The following is a 22,504-nucleotide window of genomic DNA, read 5'->3' as shown; positions in this document are numbered from 1 at the left end:
TCCACCCTCCCATCCTCTCCAAATCTACAGAATGCGGCCGGCGGCGGGGGGAGGGAGAAGACACACTGATGTTCACTTTCACAAATTTTATGAAATACGAAAGGTTGATAATTAAACATCTGAACAGGGGAAAAAAAAAAATAATCACAACGTCCAATCAGAAGTCTCAGGATCCTTCACTGTGCGGCTGCTTCCTCTTGAAGGGAATGATGTACAACCCGTTTCTGGCTTCTTTTAACCTCCACCAACGTCCGAGTCTGCCGCAGGAAGGAAAACAATGGCGACGTGTGAGTACAGGGGGGGGTCTCAAGCAGAAAATACAAACTCTGTGACCGATCTTCTATGACCTGTTTTTGTTGTCTGCAGCCCCGGAGTCGTACCGCTCTGTTCTTTAGCATGGAGGTGTTCCAAAGATCCCACAGTCACCCAGAGATTACCCAATACTGATTTACTGCTTGACTCGGATCAGTGGAGTACACCTAATGCTAAACCTTTACGGATGGAGACAACAAACTGCACTGCTGGAGCTGCCTGCCCACTGACATGCAGGAAGAAAAAAAAAAATATTACCAAGAAAATAGCCTTCACCCCTCCCACCACCTACCCTGAGATCTCACAGGATAGGAACAAGATGTCTCTGGAAGGGATTGAGGGGGGAGGAGGGGTTGGTTTGTAGCCTTCCCAGGGGGCCCCTGTGGGGCTTGGTTTAATACAGGCAGGGGACAAATGTCCTGTAGGAGAGTTTTCTTTAGGCCCATTTCACACGGGCGTTCCGTATGCCCGTTTACGGATGAAAAACCAATGAAAAAAACATGCAAATGGATGAACAAAAAAAAACAAACAATGAAAAAAACATGTAAACCAATGAAAAAAAAAAAAAAAAAAACCCCAATGTAAACCAATGAAAAACCCCAATGTAAACCAATGAGAAAAAAAAAACAAAAAAAAACAAACAATGTAAACCAATGAAAAAAAACCCACAATGTAAACCAATGAAAAACCCCAATGTAAACCAATGAAAAAAAAAAACACAATGTAAACCAATGAAAAAAAAAACACACAATGTAAACCAATGAAAAAAAAAAAAAAACACAATGTAAACCAATGAAAAAAAAAAAAACACAATGTAAACCAATGAAAAAAAAAAAAAAAACACAATGTAAACCAATGAAAAAAAAAAACACAATGTAAACCAATGAAAAAAACACAATGTAAACCAAATGAGAAAAAAAAAAAAAACCAAAAAAAAAACCACAATGTAAACCAATGAAAAAAAACAACACAACGTAAACCAATGAAAAAAACCCACAATGTAAACCAATGAAAAACCCCAATGTAAACCAATGAAAAAAAAACACAATGTAAACCAATGAAAAAAAAAAAAACACTGTAAACCAATGAAAAAAAAAAACACACAATGTAAACCAATGAAAAAAAAAAAAAACAATGTAAACCAATGAAAAAAAAAAACCACAATGTAAACCAATGAAAAAAACCCACAATGTAAACCAATGAAAAAAAAACACAATGTAAACCAATGAAAAAAAAACAAAAACACAATGTAAACCAATGAGAAAAAAAAAACAAAAACAAAAAAAAAAACCACAATGTAAACCAATGAAAAAAAACAACACAACGTAAACCAATGAAAAAAACCCACAATGTAAACCAATGAAAAACCCCAATGTAAACCAATGAAAAAAAAACACAATGTAAACCAATGAAAAAAAAAAAAACACTGTAAACCAATGAAAAAAAAAAACACACAATGTAAACCAATGAAAAAAAAAAAAAACAATGTAAACCAATGAAAAAAAAAAACCACAATGTAAACCAATGAAAAAAACCCACAATGTAAACCAATGAAAAAAAAACACAATGTAAAACCAATGAAAAAAAAACAAAAACACAATGTAAACCAATGAGAAAAAAAAAACAAAAACAAAAAAAAAAACCACAATGTAAACCAATGAAAAAAAACAACACAACGTAAACCAATGAAAAAAACCCACAATGTAAACCAAGGAAAAAAAAACACAATGTAAACCAATGAAAAAAAAAAAAACACAATGTAAACCAATGAAAAAAAACAAATGTAAACTTATCCGTTTTTTCTTCGAAAAAAACGTGACTGAACTGAAGACAAAGAACGGAACGCCGGTGTGGAAGGGCCCATACTCATCAAGATGGGAAAAAAAATGCAGACATGAAGTAGCAATAGGGTTTTCAAAATGACAAAAAACAAAAAGTAACTGACGCAACATGACCCGCCCAGAGAATCCCCGAGTGGTCTGCTCTTCTCATGGCTCCTCCTATAAAGGGGACCTCCGGGAAAGTCACGTCTGTTGGTACTTTCTGGTTCTCCAACCTGTAGAGGCACCTCGATGGTGACGGGACCAGAGCACACAGACAGGACTCTTTTCGGTGTTCACTAGAACTGAAAGCCCCAGAAATCATCTCACCTGTGTTCCTGGCCAACTCCAGCCACCAAAAACTCTGCCGTAGTCGAGAACTGGAGACAATTCACAAACCCAACCTGGATGAGGGGAGAAGACATTAAAAATGAATCGAAGTCCTCACAACAGACCTTTCAGAGACACAGTGGGGGCATCTACTACCAATACTGGTGACATCACCGAGACTGCAGCCTATCCATTCACTAGAGAGCGGTGACATCACTGAGAACGCAGCCTATCCATTCACTAGAGAGCGGTGACATCACTGAGAACGCAGCCTATCCATTCACTAGAGAGCTGTGACATCACTGAGAACGCAGCCTATCCCTTCACTAGAGAGCGGTGACGTCACTGAGAACGCAGCCTATCCATTCACTAGAGAGCTGTGACATCACTGAGAACGCAGCCTATCCATTCACTAGAGAGCGGTGACATCACTGAGAACGCAGCCTATCCCTTCACTAGAGAGCGGTGACATCACTGAGAACGCAGCCTATCCCTTCACTAGAGAGCGGTGACATCACTGAGAATGCAGCCTATCCCTTCACTAGAGAGCGATGACATCACTGAGAACGCAGCCTATCCGTTCACTAGAGAGCGGTGACATCACTGAGAACGCAGCCTATCCCTTCACTAGAGAGCGGTGACATCACTGAGAACGCAGCCTATCCCTTCACTAGAGAGCGGTGACATCACTGAGAATGCAGCCTATCCCTTCACTAGAGAGCGGTGACATCACTGAGAACGCAGCCTATCCATTCACGAGAACTACCTGTGGCAAAATGCAGGCAAGTCACCATTACCTAGGAGATGAACATGCGGTCATACATGACAACAGACTCTTATCTTTGCTGGAAACGGTTTAGGAGGTGCAGGTCAGACTGACCACTCAGGACTTACCAGGGGAATGGTGAAGAGGGGGTGCAGACCCCGGAATCCCTCCCCACACTGCCACAAACGCACGGAGCCGTCATGAGATCCTAGGAAGAGCAGAGACATGAGAGGAGCTCGCCATGTGAGACATACATTGTGTTTCCTGTTACAATGTATCAGTCCTTCAATGTTCATTTCCTGACAGTAAACTTCTGCAGAACATGTCGGGACCACATGAAGAACTAGAAAACCCAAAACTGCAGAGGTCCCCCCCCCCCCCCCATCACTGTGCATACCCCAGAATGAGAGTAGATGGTGCTGAGCATGCCGGGAGCCCCTCCCCCCCCCCCCCAATTTTGGTGTTCTGGTGGAGGCATCATCTACAGAACGCCACTTCAAGGGTTCCTCCAACCAACAATGAAATGTTGGTTTCTGATCTCTCAGGGACTCCACTGGCGAGATCGCTGAGTTCACGGACCTACTGCTGCCGCCATAGCAAGGGGCCGGTGGTTCCCTAAATGTGTGTAATATTGTAAAAAGAAGACGGAGAAAGCGAAAGCTCCACCCAGAACTATCACTGATGGACCCTTCAAAATGGAGTACACATTCAAAAGTCATACCGGAGGCGACCACATTGCTGTTCAGCACGGCAGACACGGCCGAGATCCAATGGGGCTCCTCCAAGCCGGGGACCCCATGCTTCCCGTGTGCGCACTTTACCCGAGCAAGGGGCTTCTTCTTCGACACGTTCCACACCGCGATGGAGCTACAAAAAGGAAGGAGAGGTAAGAGATCATACTGGAGGAGCTGGGCCGGCATTTCCACTTCTACTGATGATGGAGTCTGTATTCCGAATGCCCAATTTATTCTCCGGCCTCACTGACAGGTGACGTCTTCTGCCTTCCTGGAGAGAAAAATCACCAAAACACGGCGATTTTACTTCAACCCCGATAGACTTTTATTCTGTTCCTTTCTGGAGGGAGGAAACTGCCGCTTAATGCAAAATTCTGTCTGTTTAGAGGAGTGCCAGATTTACCCACTTGTGGACCAATCCCCCCTCTGGCCGCCCCCTCCCCTCCAGTCCCGCGCAGGCGTAGCGGCCCCCTCCCCTCCAGTCCCGCGCAGGCGTAGCGGCCCCCTCCCCTCCAGTCCCGCGCAGGCGTAGCGGCCCCCTCCCCTCCAGTCCCGCGCAGGCGTAGCGGCCCCCTCCCCTCCAGTCCCGCGCAGGCGTAGCGGCCCCCTCCCCTCCAGTCCCGCGCAGGCGTAGCGGCCCCCTCCCCTCCAGGCTTGCGCAGGCGTAGCGGCCCCCTCCCCTCCAGGCTTGCGCAGGCGTAGCGGCCCCCTTCCCCTCCAGGCTTGCGCAGGCGTAGCGGCCCCCTTCCCCTCCAGGCTTGCGCAGGCGTAGCGGCCCCCTCCCCTCCAGGCTTGCGCAGGCGTAGCGGCCCCCTCCCCTCCAGGCTTGCGCAGGCGTGCCGGGCCCCTCCAGGCTTGCGCAGGCGTAGCGGACCCTCCCCTGGACTGAAACATACTTTAAGAACAACATGCGGGTGATTCACTTCCTTCACCCACCTGAAGAGGACACGCAGCACACTTGACCATAAGAAAAGAAAAAAAAAGTACACAACAACCACCTTAAAAAAACAAGTCAGGGCCACCTACCCATCATCTGCTCCGGACACCATGTGCTCCTCGTTTATCAACCGGATACAATCTATAGAACCCCTGGAAACCACAAATAAACATCATTACATTTTTGCTGCCTGTGTCTGAGATTGTATCATTTCATATAGACAGACATGTGTACAACTCAGCAAGCCTGGTCACCCAACTAATTCTTCAGGCTCTTCGCAACCCCCAATCTGTGTCTCTGCCCCTCCCACAATGGGGAGATTTCCCTCAGTAGTTTGTGTCTCTGCCCCTCCCACAATGGGGATGTTTCCTACATTAGTTTGTGCCTCTCTCCCCCCCACAATGGGGAGATTTCCTGCAGCAGTGTCTCTGCCCCTCCCACAATGGGGAGATTTCCCCCAATAATTTGTGTCTATGCCCCTCCCACAATGGGGAAACTTTCCTACATTAGTTTGTGCCTCTCTCCCTCCCACAATGGGGAGACATCCCTTAGTTTGTCTCTGCCCCTCCCACAATGGGGAGATTTCCCGCAGTAGTTTGCGTCTCTGCCCCTCCCACAATGGTTTGATTTCCCCCAGTACTTTGTGTCCATGCCCCTCCCACAATGGGGAATTGCCCCCAGTACTTTGTGTCCATGCCCCTCCCACAATGGGGAATTGCCCCCAGTACTTTGTGTCTATGCCCCTCCCACTTACTCCTGCCCGCTGAAGACAAGCTGCGACTCTTCTGCGATCTTCCACACTCGGACCGTCCCATCTCGTCCTCCTGCCGTCACGCAGCGCTCTCGGCTCAGGCTGTCCAATCCGGTGACACAATCCTGGTGGCCGAAACTGAAGAGGAAGAATTTTGTGTTACGATGACATCACCGATTTCTATATCTCTGACATATACCGTGGTGCAGTACAGAGACCGTGTACTATATATAGGGCGGAGCTGCACCACAGAGGGGCGGACACTGCTATCTGTAGATGGGTCACTTCTAAAAGCCGGCAGAGGCAGAAGCCAAGAGCGCATACAAACTCCATGCAGACAAGAGCCCAAACTCCATGCAGACAAGAGCCTAGCTAGGAAATGAACCACACTACCCTGTATAAATCTCTGTGCAGGTGACTGTGGCAGAGCAGGTGCAGGAATCGATTTTTTGGGGGTTTTGGGGAGGGGGAGCCATCCTTTTTACCAGTTTTTGTAGCAGACAGTCCAAGAGGATATGCAGCACAGCAGGCCGTAAAGCACGGCACACTTACAGGGTCTCTATGTAGGAGTTCTCTGCGACATTCCAGACTTTGATGGAGCGATCGTGGGAGGCGCTGAACAGCTGATACGTCCCCTTCTGGAAGGAGAGTGCCTGTGAGGGCGGAGAAGTGAGGAGTTAAAAAAGTGAACTCCAGACAGCAGATGGAGAAATCTTACAATACCCTGACCACTGGATTCTACCCAATGGAAGGGGCGGGGGGGTACCGGATCCAGGCCCCAATGGATCGGCAGAGTTGCCCTTGAGTACCCCCCTCATTTTTGCCTGGTAGCCATCATCCCAATCACATTTAAGTGGAGTCAGTGGTGGGGATGTTGCCAGGCAGGGTGAGCCGGGAGGTGCCAGCGGAGGAATCCCCAGAATGGAGAATGGCGGGCGGCACACGACCATCTGTTTGGGCTTCTTGGAGCCGGCCACAATGTCCTGCCAACACTGATCTATCAAAGTGGCAGCGCTGCCAGGGATGCTGATGACGGGGGTGCAGACAGTGCTCCTGTACCATGCCCGGGGGGGGGGAAATCATGTTCAGGTAGGCTGTACAGGACCCCATGGATTTCCAATAGCAAAGCTGCTGAAAGTGCAAAACCGCTCCATACTGTTTCCACATTCATGTGATTCCCCCCCCACCATCCTAAAGAGTGGGGTACAGAAATAAAATTCACAGGGATCTGGTTAAAAAAAAAAAAAAATAATCTTCCAGCGGGGGTCCGAGTGTCACAACTCAGATTCTTCACATCACAGTTCCTCCCCCCCACTCCCTTTACATCACAGACCCCCTACCCATATCACAGACTGCCCCATAACAGACACCCCCCCCCATCACAGCTCCCCTCCATCATAGACTCCCTACCCCCATCACTGACATCCCATAACAGACCCCCCACAATCACAGCTCCCCTCCATCACAGACTCCCTACCCCCATCACTGACATCACATACCAGAGACCGGGGTCTCACTGAAAAGCCCTAGGACCCGTTCTAACGAATGGGAGCCAGAACTCCCGATTCTGGGTCACCTGATCGCTGTGAGAGCCCCTGACTGGCTATCACCGTCAGCAGTCACTGTGAAGCCTGCCCTCCTGTTTTCTCTCTTTGAATGAAGGAGAAAGATACATTGTATATCTCTGTCCTTTCAGAGGGGAAAAAAAAACAAAAAAAAAAAAAACAAAAAAAAGTGTGTAAACAGATAAAACAAAAAAAACAAAAAAAACAAAAAAAAAACCTAGATGAAGGTTTGATCTAGGTCAGTGCCAGGGTTAGTGTTTTTGGTCAAGGTCAGGATTATTATTTTTTTTTTTTTAAGTTAGTGACAGGAAAAAAAAAAAAAAAAAAAAAGCAAAATGCGCATTATAAACAACAAACAACGTACACTTGTGGTAATGCTGCACTCCTCAGGAGCAAGAGAAATTATTTTCAGTTCTTTGGTAGTAGGTTATGGTAGTAACAAGAAATATACAGCTAAATTTAATTATTTTTTTTTTATTATTTTGGGCCAATTTTTCTTTGATGAGTTAAAAAAAAAAAAAAAACAGGTGATATCCATTACCATTTATCATCAAATTAAAGCCCAATTTGTCCTGAAAAAAAAAAAAAAAACCAAGATATAATCCACCTGGGTACACAGAGTAGTAGTGATGATACGGACAGTTTTGCTAACAGGTCAAAGTTGCAAAATTGTGCTTAGGCGTTAAGATTTGTTGTACTCATAGGCAGGAAGGGGTTAAATACTGAGAGGAGGAGGTAAGTGACTCACAGACACGGCTCCTCGGTGTCCCTGGAACTTGTGAAGGTTCTGGCAGGTTTCTGCATTCCAGATGAAGATCAGTTTATTCTGATCACCCGAGGCCTGGAGGGGAACAAAAACCATTAGCGGCAATCGATCGGTGACAACTTGTCATGTACTTAAATATACCGTATTTGCCGGCGTATAAGACGACCCCCCTACTTTTCCTGCTAAAATGTAGTGTTTGGGCTATACTCGCCGTATAAGACTACCCCTCTTCCAATGCACACCAGTGGGAGGAATAGCGCCCCATCATTGGTATCAGTGGGAGGAATAGTGCCCCATCATTGGTATCAGTGGGAGGAATAGTGCCCCATCATTGATGTCAGTGGGAGGAATAGCGCCCCATCATTGATGTCAGTGGGAGGAATAGCGCCCCATCATTGATGTCAGTGGGAGGAATAGCGCCCCATCATTGGTGTCAGTGAGAGGAATAGTGCCCATCATTGGTGTCAGTGGGAGGAATAGTGCCCCATCATTGATGTCAGTGGGAGGAATAGTGCCCCATCATTGGTGTCAGTGGGAGGAATAGTGTCCCATCATTGATGTCAGTGGGAGGAATAGTGCCCCACCATTGGTGTCAGTGGGAGGAATAGTGCCCCACCATTGGTGTCAGTGGGAGGAATAGTGCCCCATCATTGGTGTCAGTGGGAGGAATAGTGCCCCATCATTGGTGTCAGTGGGAGGAATAGTGCCCCATCATTGGTGTCAGTGGGAGGAATAGTGCCCCATCATTGGTGTCAGTGGGAGGAATAGTGCCCCATCATTGGTGTCAGTGGGAGGAATAGTGCCCCATCATTGGTGTCAGTGGGAGGAATAGTGCCCCATCATTGGTGTCAGTGGGAGGAATAGTGCCCCATCATTGGTGTCAGTGGGAGGAATAGTGCCCCATCATTGGTATCAGTGGGAGGAATAGTGCCCCATCATTGGTGTCAGTGGGAGGAATAGTGTCCCATCATTGGTATCAGTGGGAGGAATAGTGTCCCATCATTGATGTCAGTGGGAGGAATAGTGTCCCATCATTGGTATCAGTGGGAGGAATAGTGCCCCATCATTGGTGTCAGTGGGAGGAATAGTGTCCCATCATTGGTATCAGTGGGAGGAATAGTGCCCCATCATTGGTATCAGTGGGAGGAATAGTGCCCCATCATTGGTGTCAGTGGGAGGAATAGTGCCCCATCATTGGTATCAGTGGGAGGAATAGTGCCCCATCATTGGTATCAGTGGGAGGAATAGTGCCCCATCATTGGTATCAGTGGCAGGAATAGTGCCCCATCATTGGTGTCAGTGGGAGGAATGGTGTCCCATCATTGGTGTCAGTGAGGGGTGGAATAGTGCCCCATCATTGGTGTCAGTGGGGGGTGGAATAGTGCCCCATCATTGGTGTCAGTGGGGGGGGGGGAATAGTGCCCCATCATTGGTGTCAGTGGGGGGGGGGAATAGTGCCCCATCATTGGTGTCAGTGGGGGGGGGGGAATAGTGCCCCATCGTTGGTGTCAGTGGGGGGGGGAGGAATAGTGCCCCATCGTTGGTGTCAGTGGGGGGGAGGAATAGTGCCCCATCATTGGTATCAGTGGGAGGAATAGTGCCCCATCGTTGGTATCAGTGGGAGGAATAGTGCCCCATCATTGGTATCAGTGACACCAATGATGGGGCACTATTCCTCCCACTGACACTTGCTGACCCTGTTCTAGTACGGTGCTGCTGCAGCCAGCATATGTGGTTGCAGCAGCACCTCTACACAGAGCACTTACCTGCTGCTCCGGCACTCAATTTTCGCGGGGCCGCTCGGCTCCGCCCCCTCGCCGGTGATTGGCCGCCTGTGTGCCTTTCCCGAGCTACAGTTCTGGCGGCCAATCACCGGTGAGGAGGCGGAGCCGCGCAGCCGCACGAACATCCAGTGGCCGAACTGAAGGAGACGCCGCGCTTCCTGGACCGGATCGTCGTGGGACTGGATCCAGGTAAGAGACGTCAGCCCCTGCAAACCCCTGTACTTAATGCCGCAGCCCCCCCTAACATGTGTACCGGCGTATAAGACGACCCCCGACTTTTGAGAAGATTTTCAAGGGTCAAAAAGTCGTCTTATACGCCGGCAAATACGGTATTATAAAATTAGAAAAAAAACATAAAAATAATATTTTATTTAAGATGATTAAAGTATACCCCAAAAAAAAAAAAAGTGTTTTGTCTTTAACCATTTCAATACCGGGCAATTTTCCCCCTTCCTGCCCAGGCCAGTTTTCACGTTTCAGCGCTCTCACACTTTGGGTACAATGAATGACAATTGCGGTCATACAACAAACTAAAATTTTATCATTTTCTTCACACAACTAGAGCTTTCTTTTGGTGGTATTTAATCACCGCTAAAGTTTTTATTTTTTGCTAAATTAACAAGAAAAGACCAAAAATGTTGAAAAAAAAAAAAACAACAAAAACACACACGTTTTCTTTGTTTCTGTTATAAAAGTTTGCAAATAAATAATTGTTCTTCATAAATTTAGGCCGAGATGTATTCTGCTCCATGTCTTTGGTGAAAATAACCCAAATTAGGATGTATTATTTAGTTTGTAGGAAGGTTACAGCGTTCACAAACTATGGTATAGATCTGAATATTGATCAATCCTGAAGTACTGACAGCCAATCTAATTTCTTGAGGTCCAAGAATGTCAGGACAGGACAGATATCCCCCAAATGTCAGGACAGGACAGATATCCCCCAAATGTCAGGACGGTACAGATATCCCCCAAATGTCAGGACGGGACAGATATCCCCCAAATGTCAGGACGGGACAGATATCCCCCAAATGTCAGGACGGGACAGATATCCCCCAAATGTCAGGACGGGACAGATATCCCCCAAATGTCAGGACGGGACAGATATCCCCCAAATGTCAGGACGGGACAGATATCCCCCAAATGTCAGGACGGGACAGATATCCCCCAAATGTCAGGACGGGACAGATATCCCCCAAATGTCAGGACGGGACAGATATCCCCCAAATGTCAGGACGGCACAGATATCCCCCAAATGTCAGGACGGCACAGATATCCCCCAAATGTCAGGACGGCACAGATATCCCCCAAATGTCAGGACGGCACAGATATCCCCCAAATGTCAGGACAGATATCCCCCAAATGTCAGGACAGATATCCCCCAATGTCAGGACAGATATCCCCCAAATGTCAGGACAGATATCCCCCAAATGTCAGGACAGATATCCCCCAAATGTCAGGACAGATATCCCCCAAATGTCAGGACGGTACAGATATCCCCCAAATGACCCCTTTTTGCAGAGTAGACAGTCCGACGTACTTCATAAGCGGCATGGCGAGTTTTTGGAAGTTGTATTTGTCATAATTTTTCAGAAAATTTAAAAATTTAAAAAATTAGTTTCCCTATTTTTTTTTTTTTTTTTTACATACTGTCACCAGTGCAGTACAGCGTCTTAAGATTTTTGTTGTTACCATAGTAACATTGTACTACTTTGGGGAAGTGATCAGTATTTTTTTTTTTTTTTAAACACAATTTGCTTATAGCTAGAGATGAGCGAATCGAACCAGGCGAACCGGAATTCGAGTCGAATTTCAGGAAATATTTGATTCGCGGCGAAACCGAAATTTTGCCTACTTCGGGTGCGCGAATCGAACATTTCCCGATCAGCCGGCAAAAGTGTCCCTGCAGTGAGCTCCGCTATTTCTGACAGTTCTCTGACAGAAGGAACACATGTTTAGCGGTTGAAACATTGTATCTATTAGTTTCCATTTAGGATACAGATGTTTCAACCGCTGTACATGTGAAGAAGCTGTGAGAGAACTGTCAGAAATAGAGGAACTCTGCACATACACTTTTTGCCGGCTTGGAATTATTCTTCTTTTCATCCTACTTCTTCCTCTTCTTCATCTTCATCCTCAGAAGAAGAGGATGAGGATGAGGATGAAGAAGAAGTAGGATGAAAAGAAGAATAATTCCAAGCCGGCAAAAAGTGTATGTGCAGAGTTCCTCTATTTCTGACAGTTCTCTCACAGCTTCTTCACATGTACAGCGGTTGAAACATCTGTATCCTAAATGGAAACAAATACATACAATGTTTCAACCGCTGCATGGAAGGACAGTCCCAGAACTGTCATTAATAGTCTATTTCTGACAGTTCCATGACATTCCCTCCATACAGCGGTTGAAACAGCTGTATGGAGTGAATGTCCCAGAACTGTCAGAAATAGACAGAAACTGTCACAGAACTGTCCTTCTCATCCTTCTCCTTCTCCATCTTCTCATCCTTCTCCTTCTCCATCTTCTCATCCTTCTCCTTCTCCATCTTCTCATCCTTCTCATCCTTCTCCTTCTCCATCTTCTCATCCTTCTCCTTCTCCATCTTCTCATCCTTCTCCTTCTCCATCTTCTCATCCTTCTCCTTCTCCATCTTCTCATCCTTCTCCTTCTCCATCTTCTCATCCTTTTCCTTCTCCATCTTCTCATCCTTCTCCTTCTCCATCTTCTCATCCTTCTCCTTCTCCATCTTCTCATCCTTCTCCTTCTCCATCTTCTCATCCTTCTCCTTCTCCATCTTCTCATCCTTCTCCTTCTCCATCTTCTCATCCTTCTCCTTCTCCATCTTCTCATCCTTCTCCTTCTTCTCCTTCTCCATCTTCTCATCCTTCTCCTTCTCCATCTTCTCATCCTTCTCCTTCTTCTCCTTCTCCATCTTCTCATCCTTCTCCTTCTCCATCTTCTCATCCTTCTCCTTCCTTCTCCTTCTCCATCTTCTCATCCTTCTCCTTCTCCATCTTCTCAGTCCTTCTCCTTCTTCTCCTTCTCCATCTTCTCATCCTCTCCTTCTCCATCTTCTCATCCTTCTCCTTCTCCATCTTCCTCATCCTTCTCCTTCTCCATCTTCTCATCCTTCTCCTTCTCCTCATCCTTCTCCTTCTCCTTCTCCTCATCCTTCTCCTTCTCCTCCTTCTCCTTCTCCTCATCCTTCTCCTCATCCTTCTCCTTCTTCTCCTCATCCTTCTCCTCATCCTTCTCCTCATCCTTCTCCTCATCCTTCTCCTCATCCTTCTCCTTCTCCTTCTCCTCATCCTTCTCCTTCTCCTTCTCCTCATCCTTCTCCTTCTCCTCCTTCTCCTTCTCCTCATCCTTCTCCTCATCCTTCTCCTCATCCTTCTCCTCATCCTTCTCCTCATCCTTCTTCTCCTCATCCTTCTTCTCCTCATCCCTCATCCTTCTCCTCATCCTTCTCCCTCATCCTTCTCCTCATCCTTCTCCTCATCCTTCTCCTCATCCTTCTCCTCATCCTTCTCCTCATCCTTCTCCTCATCCTTCTCCTCATCCTTCTCCTTCTCCTCATCCTCTCCTTCTCCTCATCCTTCTCCTTCTCCTCATCCTTCTCCTTCTCCTCATCCTTCTCCTTCTCCTCATCCTTCTCCTTCTCCTCATCCTTCTCCTTCTCCTCATCCTTCTCCTTCTCCTCATCCTTCTCCTTCTCCTCATCCTTCTCCTTCTCCTTCTCCTCATCCTTCTCCTTCTCCTCATCCTTCTCCTTCTCCTCATCCTCCTCATCCTCCTCATCCTTCTCATCCTTCTCATCCTTCTCATCCTTCTCATCCTTCTCATCCTTCTCCTTCTTCTCCTTCTTCTCCTTCTCCTTCTTCTCCTTCTTCTCCTTCTCCTCATCCTTCTCCTTCTTCTCATCCTTCTCCTTCTTCTCATCCTTCTCCTTCTTCTCATCCTTCTCCTTCTTCTCATCCTTCTCCTTCTTCTCATCCTTCTCCTTCTTCTCATCCTTCTCCTTCTTCTCATCCTTCTCCTTCTCATCCTTCTCCTTCTCATCCTTCTCCTTCTCATCCTTCTCCTTCTCATCCTTCTCCTTCTCATCCTTCTCCTTCTCATCCTTCTCCTTCTCATCCTTCTCCTTCTCATCCTTCTCCTTCTCATCCTTCTCCTTCTCATCCTTCTCCTTCCTCATCTCCAAGGGCATTTAAATTAAAGGTACAGTGTTCTGCACTAATTTAAAGGCTCTCTGAAGCCTAGAAACCCCTTTTTATAAGTCATCTTCGTAGCGAAGAAATTCGCATCGAATCGAATTTCACACTGGAATTCGCCGAATCAGCCGAATCGAATTTTTGAGAAATTCGCTCATCTCTACTTATAGCAAAGAATTACTTTGCTATAAGCAAGCATTTACCTGAATGAAATTGATTCATTCAGGGTTTTTTTTTTTCTTGTGCTTAGCTGTGATTTGGCCACGGCTAATCACATGACATGTGCATGTGATTAGCTGTGACCATTCACAGCTAGACACTAGTATACAATGGATGGCATGAATGAAGCCATCCATTGTATACAACTGTCATGTGCCCTGCTGTAATTGGTCACAGCAGGTCACATGGTACCGGCAACGGGGGCCGATACTCAGATCTGTCATTGGCCGTGTCCGAGGTACACGGCCGGTGACAGATCGCGCCGCTGCACGGCTCTGCAGGAGCGCAATCTGCGCATGTGCGGGAGGACGCCATATGGCGTCCACCCGGAACGCTGATGACATTTGCCAGCCGCCATTCGGCCATAGGGCGGGCAGCAAATGGTTAAGTTTTGGAGTGGAGAGGAATTAGAACCCGTCAGTTTTTATTGCAGTCTGTGTCCATGTCGGGGAGATTCCTCCTCTTTGTCCCATTTATCATTATTATTGAAAGTGAAAATAGAATAAAACTCCACATTTTGAGTTTTCCCCCATAAAAGTAATAGAGAGGGAATCTGCCAATGGGGGCACTAGTTCTGGTGGTCTGGGGTCCCTATGGGATTCACTCTCACTTGCCTATGGGACAGGGAGTGAAGGGAAATCTTCACAATGGGACACAGATGGCGAGAAAAAAAAAAGTTTTTCCTATAGTTCTACTTTAAATATTATTTTGATTTAGAGATTTTAATAAAACATTTAAATACAAAAAATATATATATTTTTTAATATTTTTCTATTATTTAAATTATACTACTACCACCACCACCGTTTATATTAGGATTTTATTTAAAGGGTAAAGTTCACCTTTTGCTAAAAAAAAAAAAAAAAAATGAAATGCACTTTTTTCTTTCTTTACACAGGTTAAAAAAAGTGCATTTATTATTTTTGGTTGCAGGTGCCGGAAAACCATGGTACCAGCTATCAGCAGATCCTTGGTGCCATTCAGGTCTCCTGCACACCTGTCAGTATATCTGCTTCCTCATATGGGATGTACAGGATGTATGGGCAGATATACTAACAGGAAGAATCAATGAACTGCTGAGAACTACAAGCCAACAGCTACTAATGCTCTCGGGACTTGTAATTTCTCATTCACAGGAGGACTGTGAATGAGTAACGAGGCGGGGTGGGTGTAGGCCCACATTTGTTTAAAAATTTGACAGCTAGCAGGAGGAGAAGATCCCCCACTAGCTGTTAAAGAAAAGAGAAAAAAGGAGAAAAAAAGAAAAAGAAAAAAAAAAAAGGAGAAAAAAAAAAAAGGGGAAAGAAAAAAGAAAAAGAAAAATAAAAACAGAAAAAAAAAAGGAAAAGAAGAAAAAAACCCTCTAGCAATACACACCAAACTGAGTGAACCCTAGAGCTCTGTACTAAATCGGCAGATGGATTGGGGACAGTAGAAGAAGGGGAGGATCAAAGAAGACAGGATCAAACAGCCTTTGCAGAGGATTAACCCCTTAGGTCCCACAGTGAGTATACCCAGCATGCTTTGCTGCATCTACAGACGGATTGGACTGTTGCGGGTTCAGTAACACTTTAATAATTGTCCTCACCAAGTACTTCCCGTCTGATGACACCGCCATGCAGAGGATGTGCGCCGTGTGCCCCACGTGTGTCTGTTCGCAGCCCTTCCGCCCCCCAGGAATCTTGTGTACCTTCTTTCCATCGCTCACTGACCCTGCAGAACAAAAGCAATCGATGACAATTCCTCATCATTGACATCCAACAAGGCAAACTAAAGTGCCACTCCGCTCCAAACTCTCCACAGCTGCCGCTTCACCCAATCACAGCCTGCCAGTCAGCTCATCGCAGCCCACACACACATACACACGTTTTCCCTTCAGGCCTAGAACATCTCGGGCCTTTAGAAGTCCTGGATCTGGAACCGATGATCAATGTAAGATGAGGAGCTGCAAGTTTATAAATATTTCCAGGACGAAGCTCAGGCACCATTTTTCCGAAAAAAAACCCAGTAAGTGCAGCAACACCGATCTCAGGATCAATCTGTGATCATTTATTTGCAATGAAATCTGCAGAGCATTGCGCCTGTGATCAGTGCATGCCGGGTGCAACGTACAGGAACCTCCAGTGTCCTCCCCCAGACTCAGCTCTGTACGGGGAGAGGGACTTGTAGTACTTCAATGGGAGGAGAACAGGGAAGAGAACAGGATGGGGAGGAGAAGGAGGAAAACGAGGAGAAGGAGGAAAACGAGGAGAAGGAGGAAAACGAGGAGAAGGAGGAAAACGAGGAGAAGGAGGAAAACGAGGAGAAGGAGGAAAACGAGGAGAAGGAGGAAAACGAGGAGAAGGAGGAAAACGAGGAGAAGGAGGAAAACGAGGAGAACAAGGAGAACAAAAACGAGGAGAACGAGGAGAACAAAAACGAGGAGAACGAGAAGAAGAACGAGGAGAACGAGAAGAAGAACGAGGAGAACGAGAAGAAGAACGAGGAGAACGAGAAGAAGAACGAGGAGAACGAGAAGAAGAACGAGGAGAACGAGAAGAAGAACGAGGAGAACGAGAAGAAGAACGAGGAGAACGAGAAGAAGAACGAGGAGAACGAGAAGAAGAACGAGGAGAACGAGAAGGAGAACGAGGAGAACGAGAAGGAGAACGAGGAGAACGAGAAGGAGAACGAGGAGAACGAGAAGGAGAACGAGGAGAACGAGGAGAACAAGAACGAGGAGAAGGCCGAGAACGAGGAGGAGGAGGAGGAGGAGAAGGCCGAGAACGAGGAGGAGGAGGAGGAGGAGGCCGAGAACGAGGAGGAGGAGGAGGAGGAGAAGGCCGAGAACGAGGAGGAGGAGGAGGAGGAGAAGGCCGAGAACGAGGAGGAGGAGGAGGAGGAGAAGGCCGAGAACGAGGAGGAGGAGGAGAAGGCCGAGAACGAGGAGGAGGAGGAGAAGGCCGAGAACGAGGAGGAGGAGGAGGAGGAGGAGAAGGCCGAGAACAACGAGAAGAACAAGAACGAGGAGAAGGCCGAGAACAACGAGAAGAACAAGAACGAGGAGAACGAGAAGAACAAGAACGAGGAGAACGAGAAGAAGAACAAGAACGAGGAGAACGAGAAGAAGAACAAGAACGAGGAGAACGAGAAGAAGAACAAGAACGAGGAGAACGAGAAGAACAAGAACGAGGAGAACGAGAAGAACAAGAACGAGGAGAACGAGGAGGAGGAGGCCGAGAACGAGAAGAACGAGGACGAGGAGGAGCTGCATCGTGCTCCTTTAGGCTTGTTCCCAGGAATAATTGGGAGATTTGGGCTTAAAGTGGTTCTAAAGGCAGAAGGTAACATACCCCCATGTGTAGCGCCCCCCAATACTCACCTGAGCCCCCTCTCGATCCAGCAATGTTCATAAGAGCCTCAGCTGTACCAGGACTCCCTCTCCTCACTGGCTGACATAGCAGCAGAAGCCAGTGGCCAGTGAGCCAATGAGGGGGGGCGGCTTAGCCGCGGCTCTACGTGTCGTATGAACACACAGCAGTGCTTGAGAGTGAGCATGCGCCAGTGCCCCCATATCAAGCGGCTTGTATCAGGGTAACTGGTCAATGGGGGAGGGTCCAAGAGCGCTGGCAGGGGCCCCGAGAAGTGGATCGGGTTGCTCTGTGCACAACCATTACACAAAGCAGGTAAGTATAACATGTCTCTGCCCTCCCCCCCCCATTACAGGGACCTGCTGTGCACCCAAGTAAAGGGTTAATGTTTCCACCATTCCCCCCCCCCCCCCCACTCACATTTGATGATGGAGCAATCCTTGGAGGCGGAGAAGACGTGTTTATCGTCCGGAGTGATGACAACGCAGGTGATGGGGAGCTGGTGACCACGAAGAAGGCGGAACTCGGAAGGATCTGGAGGCAGCAACTGGGGGCGGAGCCAGAGGGGAAATACAAATAGAAACAAAGTATCATCATAAAAGGAAGAGAGAGAGAAGTCAGAGCTATATAAATGTATAATAGTGTGCGACTGTGGGGGAGGGGGCATTAGAGAGTAAGCTCCTCTGGTACAGAGACTGACGTGACTGTGGGGGAGGGGACAGACTGTAAGCTCCTCTGGTGCAGACTGAGGTGACTGTGGGGGAGGGGACATTAGACTGTAAGCTCCTCTGGTACAGAGACTGATGGGGCTGTGGGGGAGGGGACATTAGAGTGTAAGCTCCTCTGGTGCGGAGACTGATGGGGCTGTGGGGGAGGGGACATTAGAGTGTAAGCTCCTCTGGTGCAGAGACTGATGGGGCTGTGGGGGAGGGGACATTAGAGTGTAAGCTCCTCTGGTGCAGAGACTGATGGGGCTGTGGGGGAGGGGACATTAGAGTGTAAGCTCCTCTGGTGCAGAGACTGATGGGGCTGTGGGGGAGGGGACATTAGAGTGTAAGCTCCTCTGGTACAGAGACTGATGTGACTGTGGGGGAGGGGACATTAGAGTGTAAGCTCCTCTGGTACAGAGACTGATGGGGCTGTGGGGGGGGGGGACATTAGAGTGTAAGCTCCTCTGGTACAGAGACTGATGGGACTGGCTCAGTGATCTCTGTACAGCGCTGCGGTCTATGTCAGAGCTATGGAATGAATGTATGGGTTGTGACGAAGCCCTGTTAAGCCGAAACGCGTCACCCTTTGTACCTGCGATGTCTTCACTGCAGCCGATTAAAAAAAAAACGCCGATTTTGGAGCAATGGCGGAAGTGCGGATCGGTTTCATTTAATTATGGAATGAATGTTACCTCTTTGGCGAGCTGACGCTGAAGTCTTCCTCGCTGTTCAAGCTGCAGAGACAAGACAGTGATCAGTGCCGGCACCTCCCCCCCTCCTAGTCCCCGTGTTACATTTAGTAAGAATTCCTGTACAGACCCTGAAGACGATTTTTCTTTTATCTCATCATTACTACCTCATGTGATAAGACACTCCACAGAAGGGTTCCTCCAGAGGTTGTTAGGGGTTCCTTCAGCAATTAGCACCTCTCATAAGTCCCCACTGACACCATTGATCTTTTCAGCGATCTGTAAGGGGGGGGAGGGGGGAATTCCTCCCAGTGACCACAAGCGTAAGGAGCATTTTCCCCCTCTCACCATCACACTAATGTATCACGAGTTGTAGACAGTCATTTTTAGCCGGGGTTCCCTGAGCCTAGAAAGTTATTTCAAGAGTTCCTCAAAGTTGGAAAGTCTGCTCTACAGTCTAACCGCTCTTACTGGAAAGAATCCCTCCCTAAAATCTTCATTTTCCCTGTGAGTGATAGAATACAAAAATTCTGTCCAATGTTCGCACTGACCTTGCTTAGATATTCATCAGAATTAAATCACTTTAAAGGCATACGTGCATCAACAAAATGGGCGGTCTTTAATGCCCACGGGCTGCACATATGCGGTTATGAGTGGCAGAGCTTTCTGTGCTCCTAGCGCAGCTCCTGATCATGCGACCAACAATCACATTGGTCACATGATTGGCCGATTCTTCCTCCGATCGTAAAAGACCCTGTTAAAGGGATTGCCAGGGCTGGGCAGAAAAAGTAAAAAAAAAAAAAAAAAAAAAAAAAAAAAATCGCACCCCCCCTTCTGATGCTTGCATTAGGTGTGCTCCCCCTGCCACTCTGTTGGAACATTTGGAAATTCCCAGTGCTTGCAGGTATAGAAGGGGGCGGGGAGGCATTATTATTATTTCAGGTACTTGTATAGCGCCTTCAATGTACACAGCGCTTTACATATACAGTCAGGTCCATAAATATTGGGACATGGACACAATTCTAACATTTTTGGCTCTATACACCACAATGGATTTGAAATGAAACGAACAAGATGTGCTTTAACTGCAGACTGTCAGCTTTAATTTGAGGGTATTTACATCCAAATCAGGTGAACGGTGTAGGAATTACAACAGTTTGCATATGTGCCTCCCACTTGTTAAGGGACCAAAAGTAATGGGACAGAATAATAATTATAAATCAAACTTTCACTTTTTAATACTTGGTTGCAAATCCTTTGCAGTCAATTACAGCCTGAAGTGTGGAACGCATAGACATCCGCAGACGCTGGGTGTCATCCCTGGTGATGCTCTGCCAGGCCTCTACTGCAACTGTCTTCAGTTCCTGCTTGTTCTTGGGGCATTTTCCCTTCAGTTTTGTCTTCAGCAAGTGAAATGCTCAATCGGATTCAGGTCAGGTGATTGACTTGGCCATTGCAGAACATTCCACTTCTTTGGTGTCTTTTGCAGTCTGCTTTGGGTCATTGTCCATCTGCACTGTGAAGCGTCCAATGAGTTGTGAAGCATTTGGCTGAATATGAGCCGATAATATTCCCGAAACACTTCACAATCCATCCGGCTGCTTCTGTCAGCCGTCACATCATCAATAAATACAAGAGAAGCAGTTCCATTGGCAGCCATACATGCCCACGCCATGACACTACCACCACCATGATCACTGATGAGGTGGTATGCTGAGGATCATGAGCAGTTCCTTCTCCATACTCTTCTCTTCCCATCACTCTGGTACAAGTTGATGTCGGTCTCCTCTGTCCATAGGATGTTGTTCCAGAACTGTGAAGGCTTTTTTACATGTCGTTTGGCAAACTCTAATCTGGCCTTCCTGTGTTTGAGGCTCACCAATGGTTTCCATCTTGTGGTGAACCCTCTGTATTCACTCTGGTGAAGTCTTCTCTTGATTGGTGACTTTGACACACATACACCTACCTCCTGGAGAGTGTTCTTGATCTGGCCAACTGTTGTGAAGGGTGTTTTCTTCACCAGGGAAAAAATTCTTCGCTCATCCACCACAGTTGTTTTCCGTGGTCTTCCGGGTCTTTTGGTGTTGCTGAGCTCACCGGTGCGTTCCTTCTTTTTAAGGATGTTCCAAACAGTTGTTTTGGCCACGCCTAATGTTTTTGCTATCTCTCTGATGGGTTTGTTTTGTTTTTTCAGCCTAATGATGGCTTCACTGATAGTGATAGCTCTTTGGATCTCATCTTGAGGGTTGACAGCAACAGATTCCAAATGCAAATAGCACACTTGAAATGAACTCTGGACCTTTTATCTGCTCATTGTAATTGGGATAATGAGGGAATAACACACACCTGACCATGGAACAGCTGAGAAGCCAATTGTCCCATTACTTTTGGTCCCTTAACAAGTGGGAGGCACCTATGCAAACTGTTGTAATTCCTACACCGTTCACCTGATTTGGATGTAAATACCCTCAAATTAAAGCTGACAGTCTGCAGTTAAAGCACATCTTGTTCGTTTCATTTCAAATCCATTGTGGTGGTGTATAGAGCCAAAAATGTTAGAATTGTGTCGCTGTCCCAATATTTATGGACCTGACTGTATATTGTACATTCACACCAGGCCCCGCCCCCGAGGGGCGTACAATCTAAGGTCCCTAACTCACATTCATACATACACATACTAGGGACAATTTAGACAGGAGCCAGTTAACCTACCAGCATGTCTTTGGAGTGTGGGAGGAAACGAAAGTACCCGGAGGAAACCCGCACAGGGAGAACATGCAAACTCCAGGCAGGTGGTGCCATGGTTTGGATTTGAACCAACGACCCGAGTACTGCCAGGCAGAAGTGCTAACCATTTAGCCACTGTGCTGCACGTGTGACCTTCCCCCCCCCCCCCCCCCCCCGAGCTGCAGCAGCCAATCGCCAAGCCCCAATTACTGTCACATGGGGGAGCTCATTGGCTGTATGTAAGCTCCGACACCGATATAGAGCTTACTCAGGTATCAGACTTCGGGCTCCAGAGGAGGAAAGGGGCCTATCAAGAGAACCCGTCACATGACCAGGCCCAGTATGACCCCCTCCAGCGCACTCACCACATCCTCCTGTAAGCGGCTGCCTATGGCGTCCAGGCCCTCGTCCTCCAGTCGCTCCTCCTCTGAAGGACAGAGAACATTCAGACGTCATTATGAACAAACAGTGACAGAACAATGGCGCGGTGCAGTGCCCAGCCGCCGCCTCTCCTCACCCTGCGCCTGCAGCTGCTGCAGATACTCCTTGGCCAATCGCAGCTTCTTCTCCTGCGCAGTCTCCTCCAGGTCCTCCTGCTCCTCCTCCGGCTTCCTGCGAGTCGGGGCTCTGGGTAGAGAACAGGCAATGGATGAGGGAGAACAGAATTTCCCGGGTGAAAATAATAAAATAGAAAAACGGGGGTGGGGGACTCACACTTCGGTGTCAGAGTCGCTCTCGATCTCCTCCCGCAGATTCGCCTTTTTCTTTTTCTTCTGGGCGCCCCCATCATTCACCTGAAAGGACAAAAAAAATGTAAAATGTTAAAAAAAAATAT

General features: G+C 47.3%; 1 protein-coding gene across 1 annotated transcript; it reads right to left on the bottom strand.

Moving 5' to 3' along the window:
• Window positions 1-71: 71 nt before the first annotated feature.
• RRP9 (ribosomal RNA processing 9, U3 small nucleolar RNA binding protein) lies at window positions 72-22,475 on the bottom strand (the record flags this gene model as incomplete). Its single annotated transcript, XM_089666035.1, has 14 exons — window positions 72-257; window positions 2,463-2,536; window positions 3,357-3,436; window positions 3,950-4,095; window positions 4,989-5,051; window positions 5,654-5,788; window positions 6,203-6,303; window positions 7,964-8,056; window positions 15,782-15,906; window positions 17,964-18,090; window positions 18,946-18,987; window positions 22,035-22,096; window positions 22,187-22,296; window positions 22,384-22,475. Coding segments are annotated over 14 exons (1,341 nt in total), but the record flags the coding sequence as incomplete, so codon positions are not given.
• Between the last annotated feature and the right edge of the window lie 29 nt (window positions 22,476-22,504).

Source organism: Staurois parvus, unplaced genomic scaffold (assembly GCF_062004578.1).
Source record: "Staurois parvus isolate SC_StPar_1 unplaced genomic scaffold, SC_StPar_1.0 ptg002480l, whole genome shotgun sequence".
Classification (NCBI taxonomy): Eukaryota; Metazoa; Chordata; class Amphibia; order Anura; family Ranidae; genus Staurois; species Staurois parvus.
Note: the sequence above shows the minus strand (reverse complement) of the source record. Positions and strands in the feature narration are given on the sequence as shown.